We start from the raw sequence: 12773 nt of genomic DNA on the forward strand, positions 1-12773 counted from the left end.
TATTCATTATTACTTAAGTTCTTCAAAAACAGCTATATAGTCTGTTGTGTGCTTCTATAGAGCTGGTGATGCCGTGGGACCGGCGCACAGAGAGCAAGACTGCTAGAAAGAGGAGACAGGAAAGTGAGCTACAGAGAGAGAAAAATGTGCAGGAATGTTTAGAGAGGGAGAAATACAACTCCATAGACCAGTACCTCCTCAGTGGAGATGAAAAGGTAAAGTTAGAAGCGAACACTCTGTCGGAAACTACTGATTTTTATTAAACCATATTTTGTAAACATATAGCCCTGTGCACCTCTCCTTAATCACACACTTATGGAACTCTGTTTATTTCCACTTCCATTCTTTCTCTTGTTCAGGTGGTAATATGTTCCTACTTTGCCCACCACCTGAATGTGTTCAGTGTCGTCTCTCAGGAGCACCTGCATACACTGGAAGATTGTTGGTCCCTTCTGGATCTCCGTACTGCAGCGCTCACATACTCAGGAAAACATTTAATCATTTCTAACTATAGTGAAGCCCAGCGATCTCCTTATCTTACTCTCTGGGATACACAGAATGGCAGGGTATGTTGGACTCTGTAACTTTTCAAATAATGTCTACCAATTTTCAAAATAGGCCATAATTATACTTTACTAGTTCCTTATGAAGGTGTTTCTGGAATTGTAAGGCACTAAAAAAGTTGGTCCAATACGTGTTTTTATTGTTCATATGAATAGTTATTATACTATAGTACTATAGAATCCTAACACTGACCCTTTAATTAATAATAAAAAAGGCAAATTTCTGTGGTATAAGAAAAATTTAATATTAGGAATTGAAGTAATTAGAAAATAATAACTAAAAAAACCCAGTTGCTGATTATCTCCATATTCTAGTGCATACTGTCCTATTTTATACACTAACCAGGCATAACTTTATGACCACCTGCCTAAAATGATCTTGGTCACCCTTCTGCTGCCAGATCAGTCCTGACCCGTCATGCACTGTGTATTCTGACACCTTTCTATCAGAACCAGCATTAACTTCTTCAGTAATTTGAGCAACACTATCTCGTCTGTTGGATCAGATCACACCGGCCAGCCTTCATTCCCCACGTACATCAATGAGACTCGGCCGTCCATGACCCTGTCGCCGCTTCACCACTGTTCCTTCCTTGGACCACTTTTGATAGATACTGACCACTGCAGACTGGGACCACCCCACAAGAGCTGCAGTTTTGGAGATGCTCTGATCCAGTCGTATAGCCATCACAATTTGGCCCTTGTCAAACTCGCTCAAATCCTTATTTTGCCAATTTTTCCTGCTTCTAACACAAACTTTGAGGACAAAATATTCACTTGCTGCCTAATATATCCCACCCACTAACAGGTGCCATGATGAGGAGATAATCAGTGTTATTCATTTCACCTGTCACTGCTCATAATGTTATGCCTGATCAGTGTACATTATATATCAGTGATAATCCATAAACTTTTGTAAAGAAATAATGCAGTGTGATAAGTTACATGGAATCAGCAAGTAGAACTATGCAATTAAAAAACAACATAAAAAGTAACCTCTTAATATTAAAAATCATTTTCTGATTGAATTTTTTGTTCATCCAGGTGCAAAAGAGACTGAAAAACGAACCTGGGATTTGTTGTGTGGCCATTACAGACGATGCCAGCAGAATTGCCTTTGGCATTGCAGTGTCTAATAAGTATGTGGTAGCTAAAGTTTCTTATGGGGTTCATTTCCATTTAAACAGACTGCATAAGACATCTGCACATGCATTCACACCGTTTAGCACATGTCCTTATACATAATGACTTAGAAAAGTGTTTTGTAGTCTCTACCAAAACATTTTCATGCTAGTTTACAGTTACATCATCAGCATAAGTGTGTTCAATGCCACAAATATAAATATTTAAAGATAAATATTTATCAACTGTACACTATACTTGCCAACACCAAGACCTGGTTTCCAGCTGATTTATGATACCTTGCATAAGTATTCTCCTCAGTATATACAGACCAGTTCCTGGAAGGCCCCAAAGTTAATTAGAGAACATACTAGACAAACAGTGAAAGTGTCTATTAGAGTTGGGGCCTTCTAGAGAATATTGAGATCACATGATCTAAATGTAGTAAATGTAGATAGATGCTAGTCAACTAAATATGTGATGGCGACTAGTTGCACCAGAACTAATTTAGGAGTTTCACAGGAGTCGGGGTAAATACTTATACATACTTTACAATCAGAATAACCCACCATTTCACTATGATGGGTTAAGTCCATTTCCAAGTTGTAATAACAACATGTGGAAATGTTAGAAGGTGAATGCACAGCTGTTATCTGCCTACAGAGTCGTAGTGTAGGTTTGGTTTAAGTATTCAATTTCATTTGTTTCATAGATTAAAAGTGTGGGAGCCTTTTAGGAGAAAGCACAAGACCATCTTGGGATATCGGAGCCTGAAGCTGAGTGTGTCCAGCAAGCTTTACATCACAAACGGAGGAACCAAAGCCATTTTGCTAGCAGGTAATATCAAGCACTAACCTGTGTTACAGTGGCCTTTGGAGCAGTCTCTAAGTGTTTTATCTCGAATAACACTACAAGCTTGCACATAAAATTGTCTTTGAAGTTTAACACAGATGTTTATCTACCCTAGAATTATTTAAGAGCCATAAAGTTATTTATTTATTATTTAATAAAACATGGTTAATGTTAATATACTTTACCTTGGGATTTTATCTAAGGTTTTTAAAGTACCTTTTAACTTGCTACCATCTAATCAATAATTAAAAAAAATGCTGCTTTTATAATAGAAGGGTAACAAGACAAAGTATGGCTTAAACATTCCTTGTAGTTGTGATTAAACCAAAATGTGATTTCAGCCTCTATCACATTGTAGCCATTACAAACACAAAGATCTGTCAGGATTTACAGACACGGTATGATGTTATGTAAGACATTTTCCATAAATTACTGCTAATAACGTGAAATGAAATTTTAAATTGTATTGCTGTAAAATCAAAAGACCTGGCCTGAAACCAGGAAACTTCCATTACTGCACTTAACAGAACATAATGTTATGTTCCATGCACTTGTTACATGGCCAATGGTTTGTGGACCCGCATCCCTTCATATTTGTTAAAGATCCCAGTTCAAAAGATCCCAGTTTCTGCTACAGCCTTCACTCTTTTGTTAGTGCTTTCCTGTAGATTTTGGAATGCAGCTGTAGAAAAATTTTCCCAGTCAGCCACAAGAGCATTAGCGAGGTCAGGAAATGATACTGAAATGAGAAGGCGTGGCATGCAGTTAGTGTTTGTCTCAAATATGTTTAACTGTTTTGAGGCCTGAGCTCTGTGCAGGCCACTCAAGATCTTCTAGACCAACCTTGGCAAACCATGTCTTCATGGAGCTTGCTTTGTGCTGGAAATTGTACTGGTGGGGCATATTTCGGCCTCTTAATTCCATGTGACAGGAATTCTTCATATTACAGCATAGAGAGACAACCTTTACAATTGTAACTCCAACTCTGTGGTCACATATGGGTGTGATGGTCAGGTCTTCACCTACTTTTGGCCATGTAGTTTATCTGTACTAAATAGATGACATCAGCAAACTGATTAACTTTCAGTCTTCTTACAGATGAGTTGAGTGTGTGGGACCTTGAAGCTGGGACAGTTTTGTCTGTCTTCACTCCTGACTCGAGAATTCAGTGTGTATCTGTTATGGGTGATGAGAGGTGCACTGTTCTCCTGGGTTTCAGTGACATTTCCACCCTTATCTGCATGACTCTTAGCAAACAGGGGGTCACCACAACAGATAAAATTGTGGGCCATGACCAACTGTTCGGGGAGTCCAGCAGCAGTGAGGAAGAGGAGGACTGAGAGACACATACACTATATGGCTGATTCATGAAGCTTGAGGAAGTAACGCTGAGCAATGGAAGAAAGAATACTCGTCAGCAATGGGATCTGTCATCTTTTGTTCCTTTATGAGTCACAAGGCCCTGAGGTTATAACAAAACTACAGATCTCAGCTATATAGAGTGGCTGTATTGTAGTACTGTGCTCAGATTTATTGTGAGTTATTTTGAATTCAAAATGTCTTTGGATTGTGGAAAAAGACAACTTATTTTACATAAGATGTATTTAGTAGATTTTAGTTTGGTGTTAAGACATTTGGGTATAAGTTTCATAGTCATGCTTACATGATCGTGTCACCTGATTTGTGTTTTTGGTTCTGGTGGCTATTACTATGCACATTTTGCGACTAGGCTTTCCTGTTTCTTGTCACATGAACATCATGAAAGAGAGTCGTCACTAGAACAACTTCCTCCTGTCTGTTTCAGCTTTACCACAATACAAATCAATTCCTATACATTCTGTTGTTGTTTTGTTTTTGTTTTTCAAGTATAATTAGTATTAAATGTATATATATGTCATGCATGGTATATTTGCTTTACTTTAGTATGCTTTATATTACTTTAGTGTGCTTTATGCTTCACAATATGAAGATCAGTAGCCTATAATGACTTTATTTGAGATTTAAATGGCAAATTTCTGACACAATAGATGAAAATTATAAACTTGTTTTTAAAGGACATTTGAAATAAATCACAAAAGTATTCATATTTTAGTTACTCTGAGGGCTCTATAATCAACAACTAAAACAAGTGAGACAAATTAACTAGAAGCCAAGAGCTAGCTTTATCAAATTAGACCAAATCCTACTGACAGTAATGTTATAAATTTGTCTAATGGAAGCAATGGAAAAAAGGGCTGTTGTGCAACCAAATCATCGAGATCTGCTCTTTCCACCACCAGCTTACACTACAAACAAGAAAAAAAAGAGTGTGTGTGTGTGTGTGTAAAATTATTTTTTTACACTCTGATTTAACATGTACCTTAGCTATTCTGTTGTACTTTAGCCAGACCTGTCTGTTATCTTTAGCTATGTTAGGTATTTGTGAAGCTAGCTCCCCCCAAAAAAAATCTGAAAATCAATCAGAAGGCAATGCTAAGTAGAAGATTTTCTTTACAGTAAAGTAAAATTCTTTCTTCACATATACCAGCTTGTCAGGAAGTTGGGGTCAGACCCCAGGGCCAGGACAAAGGGTATGATCAATTATAATAATCATGAATCAATAATCATTTATTTCACTAAACTATAAAACTATGTTATATTGTTAAGTTGTCTTTATTTGAAACCTATACATTACTACACAGTGAAATTCTTTCTTCGCATATCCCATCCTTGGAGGGTTGGGGTCAGAGTGCAGGGTCAGCCATAATATGGCGCCCCTGGAGCAGAGTGGGTTGTGGGCCTTGCTCAAGGGCCCAATGGTGGCAGCTCGGCAGTGCTGGGAACCCCGATTTTTCAGTCAGCTACCACCGCCCCCACGGTATATATTATCATACATACACACACAAATCTCAGTAAATAGCTTTGATTTTTGCATAGGGTACTATATTTGTAGGGAACACTTTTGCCTTCAGTGGAGGAAAGGATTAAAGTGGGAAGTTTTCATGAACAGCTAAGGTTGCTTACAGCAGCTTTAAGAACATGGTTCAGTTATTTCAAACCCATGTGATGTTTTCGCCTCAGTTTGGCGTGTTTGGGCAGGTCCAAACAGGTCAGGAAAAACTCAGATGTGGACCAGATTAACTGTATAGAGACACGAGGTGTAGATTTAACAAACAGGCATAAATAACACATACAGTAGTAGTTTTAATGGTTTGTCTTAATTTGAACCAAGACTCTAATGAAGGTTAAGTCAGCCAAATGAGTAAATGTAATTTCTAAAACAAAGTCATTAAAATGTATGTCATGGGTCTAAGTACTGATCTTGTAGATGAACTAGCGACTTTCATTTTCCACAGAATGGTTTGGAGGACAGTAAGTTTGTCATCGCGCCACAACGCCGTGGGTTGAACTCGGCTTGTGCAATTCCGGGGAGATAACGTGATCTTACTTCCTTACTTCTTCTAGTTTCGTTTCTGACGGTTTAGCAGAGGACACAAGAGGTTCGACTACTGCATCGACATTTTTTTTTCTCTCTGCTCTGTGAAATAAAACTAGGAGTTGCGGGACACACAGTAGCACTTTACTGAAGAAACTCAAGTGTAAAAATGAGACACGGATCTGCGCGCTTGATAGTGGCTGTCTTGGTGCTGGTAACAGGTACATAATTATCTTCAGTATCTTCAAGGACATCAGTGATCTTGATCTTTTCCACAAAATCTTGCTTTGAAAAAAAATGTATAGCTTTTACTTGTTTTCATCTGTTAAACTTTTACAAAAAGGCGTTGAAAGACACATTCACTGGAACGTTCACGCGCGTGAAAAAGAAAAGGCAGAGGTGAAGGTGTACACGTTAATGTGTCCTAACATGGATTATGACCGGAAAATCTGTCATGTTTTAGATTAAAATACCTCTTCGGCACCTTAGATTTAACAATACGTTTGAGCATTAAATGTAATAAAATGTGTTCAAAGCTACTTTTCTTTTCTTTGATTAATTTTAACTACAACTTCAGAAGGAAAGACAGAAAGGAAGGAAGGAAGCCGCCGTGTTTGTTTTCATATTAAACGGTTCAGTGCAGAAAGACAGTGAATTTTATAACAGCCATAAACTGTGACATGGTTTTTCCCCACCATTCTGGTTTCCTTACAAACTGTTTGGAGACCACATTATCTATCTATCTATCTATCTATCTATCTATCTATCTATCTATCTATCTGTCTGTCTGTCTGTCTGTCTGTCTGTCTGTCTGTCTGTCTGTCTGTCTGTCTGTCTGTCTGTCTGTCTGTCTGTCACTAAAAATGACATGAAAAATATTAGCAAATGTGTTCAGGCACCGAAGTGTCTATCATGAAAGTTTCCGTCGGTCATGTGCTACTTTCTCACGTGATTCAGTTTCGACATGAAAAGCTACAGGACCAGGTTATTAGCAGATATAGTCGAGCTGTGTTTTTATTTATAGATTTATACACACAGATAATGTGAATGAAATACATAAACCACCAAATAATATCAAGAACCATGTGCATCACTTCATTAACTAGGCGAAAAGTGGCTCGTGACTGTTTAAGGGCCTCATCCTGTGCTGGTGCATGTGTCTCTGTTAAAGGTGGAGGTGTTTTATTTTTGCGTTTTCACTGTACGTACACACAAAGAAAGCCTTCGCTCACTCATTTTCACTTTTCTCAGCTCTCACTTTAGCCGAGGAAGATGCTGGATTCCGCAATGCGCCTGCCAGCATGCTACCTCCTGTTCCATTTCCAGATTCCACCACCTCCTCTACAGCGACGACAACTACTGCCCAAACTCCACAAAATACTACAATCGCCAACACAACAACTGTTGCCACAACTACCCACCATACTACAACCACCAACGTAACTACTACTGCTCCATCTCCTCAAAATTCTACAACCGCCAATATGACAACTGTCGCTCCAACAACCCACAATACTACGACTGCAAACGCAACCACCCCTAATACTACTACAAAACCCACCCCAAAACCTGAACCAACGGGAACAACCAATGTCACAGTGGGCAACTACACTGTGAAGGTTGGAAACAAGCTGTGCGTTATGGTCCAGGCATCAATAAAGGTTCACGTCAACAACAGTAAACAACATGTAAGGAAATTGTCTGCATTGGTGATGATCAATTTTATGTGTCACTAATTGCTTTTTGTGATTTTTTTGTTATGCTCTTAAATATCAGTGCTCCACCAATAACAACATGCTATAAATTTTGCCTCAGTATGTTTAATGGCTAGTAACATTTTATTTATTTATTTATTCATTTATTTTTTAATAAACCCATTGATTAATCTATTTTGCAGATGGAAGGTGAATATATTGTTCCAGGAGATGTTCCCAGTACTGGCAAGTGTGAAGGCAATACTGCCAGTCTCAGAATTACTTTAAAAGAAGGATACATCTCTATGGACTTCACCAAGGTGTGTCAAACAGTAATTTGTCATATTTAAAAATATGTAAGCTGACAGTGGTGTATTGTATTCAGCTGTGTGATAAGTTTTCTTCACAAAGTAACTCTGTTGTTAACAGTTGTATAGTTGCCAGTTTTCTCAATAAGCATAAAATAAAAATGAATCTGTTGAATGCAAAAGAATGTAAAGTCAGAACACAATGTGCATGTTGGCCCGTGAGAGTGTAGATTAGTTGTTGATTCGTATGGCGGTATAAAAAGGAAGTTAAACTGGAAGAGGAAGTAGGTTGACACAGTGCTATTTATTCATTTGCTACCTTAGGCAGTCTAGTAACCACTCAGAAACCACCTGATGAATATACAGGGCAGGTGGCTTACACCACTGTGCTTCAGATACTGCTAAATCCTGATGAGAGTCTGGAGTTAGATTAATGCTATGATATTAAGATTGTATATTTGTTTTCAGTAATATTGCGCAAAATATTTCTTCTTCAGATAGTTCTACCGTCAAACTCTGCTGGTAAAGCATAACCATATAGTTTGCCTTATGGAGGCGTGATGTCTCAGATGAACAAGGCAGAGTCACATGCAGTATGAAGCACTTTTCTGGTGTGAATCATCATCTGATTCATATAACTCTTAGGGTGTGTTTGTGCAAGCGTGTATTTCTGGGGGTCTGCTTGATTGTTCTCACTTGCATATTGCTCCTTTTTTTTTTTTTTTTTTTAAGAATGACACCTCAGATGCAGTCTTTGTCAGTGCTGTGGCTGTTAACCTGACCTATGCCTTCAAGCCAGGAGGTAGGTGGAACACTCTTTCCATTGTCAATGATCATGCAGCTGATGATCAGCTTTGTACATTTTGCATGGTTCCTTGTGTGATAGAAGAAAATGTATTAAACCACATTTTGGACAGTTCACCTCAAAACAGTACTTTATTCTTTCATCCATATGTATTTACCACAGTATACAGGGTGTTTCCTCATGTGTGTTGCATGTTGTGGTATGATTTTTGTGTTTACCACCATGTGTTCTGGTTAAATGATACCAAATAGAAAGCTTGCTTTCTTCAAATACATGAACTTTGCTTCCAAAAAAACGATAAGCAGAGCAAACAATCAGTGCACTGTATACAAGCCAATTTATTGGACCTGTCTCACTGAACTTCATTGTCTTGTATGTCCAGTTAATGTGTAACTTGATGCATGTTGTTGAATTAACATTTGAGTTTGTCAAGCAACACATTTGTGTGCTTGGAGCAGTAGCATTTTAAAAATAATATGGCATTTTATCAATACAGATTTAAAAGTGTGAATTGATGTGTACTGTGTATCGTAATAAAAATGTTGCAATATATTCTAGGGTAGTTGTTTTGCATTTTACCTTAATGTATGAAGAATTGAACAAGTGATGTCTGAATGATAAGGGCTATGTTGTTTAACCAGTTTGCCCACACAAAGCTGCGGAGTCAAGTCACAGTGTCATAATTTCAGTAACAAAACAACATGCATTTTAAAGACACAGTGCTATAAAAACAGCTTGGGGGGGTAAAAGAAAAAGTATATGAAATCAAGTATGTATAGTTTTGCATTGTTCAAAAAAAAAAAGTCTTTGCAAATTGCAATTTATTTACCGTGGCTGAAAAATTACAAAAAACAAGCATCCAAAAAATCTCACTGACATGCTTCAACCTGATGTATACTTTAGTGATCTGGCTTTAGTTATATCGATGTTCTTTTTCTCCCCCTCAGTATGGTCACAATTGGATAGGAAGAGCAACAAGGTGCAACTGTTCAGCATGAAAATAGGTCACTCCTATTCCTGCAAGTCAGAGTTAGTCTTACTGGGTAATGACACCTCTCTGGAGTTCAATCACGAGAGAATGCAGGCCTTCAACTTAACCAACAACCAGTTTGGTCCCCGTAAGTAGCATTTCATCATGTTTGTCATCACCTTGAATGAATACTGTATATACTGGATATGCAGTTAAAGAAAGTCTGTGTACACTATGGGAAATGGCTCTTTTGTCCTTGCACAATTTGGTCTGGAAAAATGATTTTGGTCAAGACTTGAGTCCAGCAGTGTGTAGTAAATCTTCCAAGGATGCCTTTGTGCTTTTCACACTGTTATAATTCTGAGTATTTGGGTAGGTATGTTGTTTATGGATTAGATAAATTGATTAACTATATACAAAATATATATTGCATTTCAACCTGTGAATATATTCCAAGCTAATATACTATAGTATATTCTCGATATGTTCCACAAAATGTTATGCATTCTTCAGTTTTATTCACCTCCTTGCCTTCAACTACAGTAATTCTTTACTGACTAAGTCAATGTTAATAAGAAAACCAGTTTCTTGTAACCTTTGTTCGCCAAAATATTTCATATTTGTAATGCCCGATTTGTATTTTTGGGGTAATTATCTGCCTTTAAAAAAACACCAGTTTAAAGCATCCAAGCTCATGTTGTTTTCCATGTTGTGCCTTTAGTTTCTAACTTTAGTTTCTAACATTTCTAACTCAAATAACCAAGTTGTAACAGTTTGCATGCTTGTTTTCAGAGGGGTTTTTTTTGTTTTGTACTTGGATTTGAGTAACCAGGCATCTGTTTGTTTGTTACTGTAGTCGACCTGTGCAAAGCTGACCAGCCGGACTACCGAGTAGCTATTGGTGTAGGTGTGGTGCTGCTCATCCTCATCATCATCGTAGTCGTGGCTTATCTCATCAGTAGAAGAAAGAGAACAGATGGTTACCAGACTCTCTGATCCATAAAAAGGCATCCTAATATCACTAATATCATCATGTGCAAGATAAATCTAGCTTGATACACAGGTGATTTTATGAAGCACACCTTTCATTTGGGGTTGTATTGTCGAGGTTTGCTCCATAAAAAAGTCATGACAGAATTTCTCAGATTAGAAATATATATTATAAATCCAATTTAAAAAATACAACAAAGATTCGTTTCGTTTTCCACTCTGCGATCACAGCATTATTTTGTCAGTCGTGGAATGTGAGTGCAAACTGTCTGTGCTTTCTTCGCTGTGCTCAAGTGTCTTAAATCAGATCAATGTCGAGCTGTTTGGTCAAAATGCCACTCTATTAAAATATTTTAGACTTTAATCCCCAAAATTTACAACAGTGTTTTAGATTAAATCTTTCCCCTTGCCCTAATTAAATTCATTCTAGTTTAATGGCTCACTCTATGAGGTTTGGACATTCAAGTAACCTCATTAACTAGAAGAATTTTCAATGAGTAGTCTAATTTATTTAGAAAAACTCCAAGTTTTACTTTCCGCCATTTTTAAATGACTTCTCTCTTCTGACAGGTCTCTGAACCATTTTAACTGAATTTAAGGATATAAGGGAAGATTTTTGTTTGTTTGTATATTGCAAAAAATGTTTGCTGTTTTGATCAAGAGCATTTTGAGAATAATGATTAGGCATTTATGATATAATAAAATTAATTTAAAAAATTAGGTTGGACAGAGAGGTTTTGAAAATATTGGCGCAAAACTGACAGGACCTTATTTTTTAAAATATTAAATATAGATAGACAATGATTTCTAGTTCTTTTTATTACATTCAAAATTAGCTTGAGATATTGTGCTAGTATGAATTGTATGAATGATTGTCCTGTTGAAATTTTCCTCAGTGTTTGCATCTGTGTTTTATGTAAGGCTACAGCTTAATATGTATAAAAGAGAATATTTCCTAAACTCTGTGTAGGTGTGATTGTTTTGAAAGAACTGATCCGCATAGCCTTTGTAAATAGCCTTAATATTGTCCTTTGACCTAATATGATTTTTTATTAAAATTCCAATTATAAAATTTTACAAAAGAATTACACCACAGAAAGCTATTAGAGTATGCTAATCAATTTCCTCACAATACCTGGTACCTTTTTTCAAATCTTCCATCATAAGTGTTTCGCAATTACCATTGCCCTTATACCCCATCAGTGATAGACACTTTACTAAATTTACATTTATGGCATTTGGCATAAACCAACTGCAAAACCAGATAATGCAAAAAAAAAAAAAGAAAACATAGGTGCCCTTACATTATTCATTTACAAGATGTGTTTTACACAACCCAAACATCTGACACTGTGGCAGCCCTGGGGTCTGATTTTAAAACCTTAAAGCCAAATCAATTAATTTTGTTCCATATATTCAAGTAGCAATTTAGAGCAAAATAATTAGGTCTGAACCCTGAAGCTGTGCTTCTTGGGAAAAACTGCTACAAAAAATGAATAATGATACAATCCAAAACAATTCCCTATGCTACATTTTTCTACATATACACACCTGGAAAGTACAATGAAATCTCAAAACTATCAAGGCATTCTGGAGTGAAATGTGCTGCCCAGTGTCAGAAAGCTTTGTCTCAGATGCAGGTCATGGGTCCTCCAACAGGATAATTACCCAAAACACACAGCTAAAAACACCCAAGAATGGTTAATAACAAAACATTGGACTATTCTGAAGTGGCCTTCTGTGAGCACTGATCTAAATCCTACTGAACATCTGTGGAAAGAGCTGAGACAGCTAGAGCAGTTTGCTCACGAGGAGTGGGCCAAAATACCTGTGGACAGTTGTAGAAGTCTCATTAAGAGTTACAGATATCACTTAATTGCAGTGATTGCCTCAAAAGATTGTGCAAATAAATATAAAGTTAAGGGTACCATCATTTTTGTCCAGGCCAGTTTCATTAGTTTTTTTTTTTTTAATGCTTCTGTTGAACCACAATTCAAAAGCAATGTCTAGTTTTCATTACTCAACTGTCAGTAATTTTTTTATTTATTATTATT

The 12773-nt window shown here is 37.0% G+C and overlaps 1 protein-coding gene and 1 long non-coding RNA gene across 2 annotated transcripts; both read left to right on the forward strand.

The window, feature by feature from the left end:
• The first annotated feature begins 400 nt into the window (after window positions 1-400).
• Window positions 401-2522, forward strand: LOC131355755 (uncharacterized). The gene is made up of 3 exons (XR_009204912.1): window positions 401-566; window positions 1608-1702; window positions 2398-2522. It is a non-coding gene; the product is annotated as an uncharacterized LOC131355755 (long non-coding RNA).
• Window positions 2523-5911: 3389 nt separating this feature from the next.
• cd68 (CD68 molecule) lies at window positions 5912-11679 on the forward strand. The gene is made up of 6 exons (XM_058395611.1): window positions 5912-6173; window positions 7204-7640; window positions 7850-7966; window positions 8687-8756; window positions 9707-9877; window positions 10586-11679. Exons 1-6 carry the CDS (start codon window positions 6122-6124, stop codon window positions 10723-10725), a joined length of 987 nt encoding a protein of 328 aa, XP_058251594.1. The 5' UTR covers window positions 5912-6121; the 3' UTR covers window positions 10726-11679.
• The last annotated feature ends 1094 nt before the right edge of the window (window positions 11680-12773 follow it).

This window comes from Hemibagrus wyckioides, linkage group LG07 (genome assembly GCF_019097595.1).
Source record: "Hemibagrus wyckioides isolate EC202008001 linkage group LG07, SWU_Hwy_1.0, whole genome shotgun sequence".
Taxonomy (NCBI): Eukaryota; Metazoa; Chordata; class Actinopteri; order Siluriformes; family Bagridae; genus Hemibagrus; species Hemibagrus wyckioides.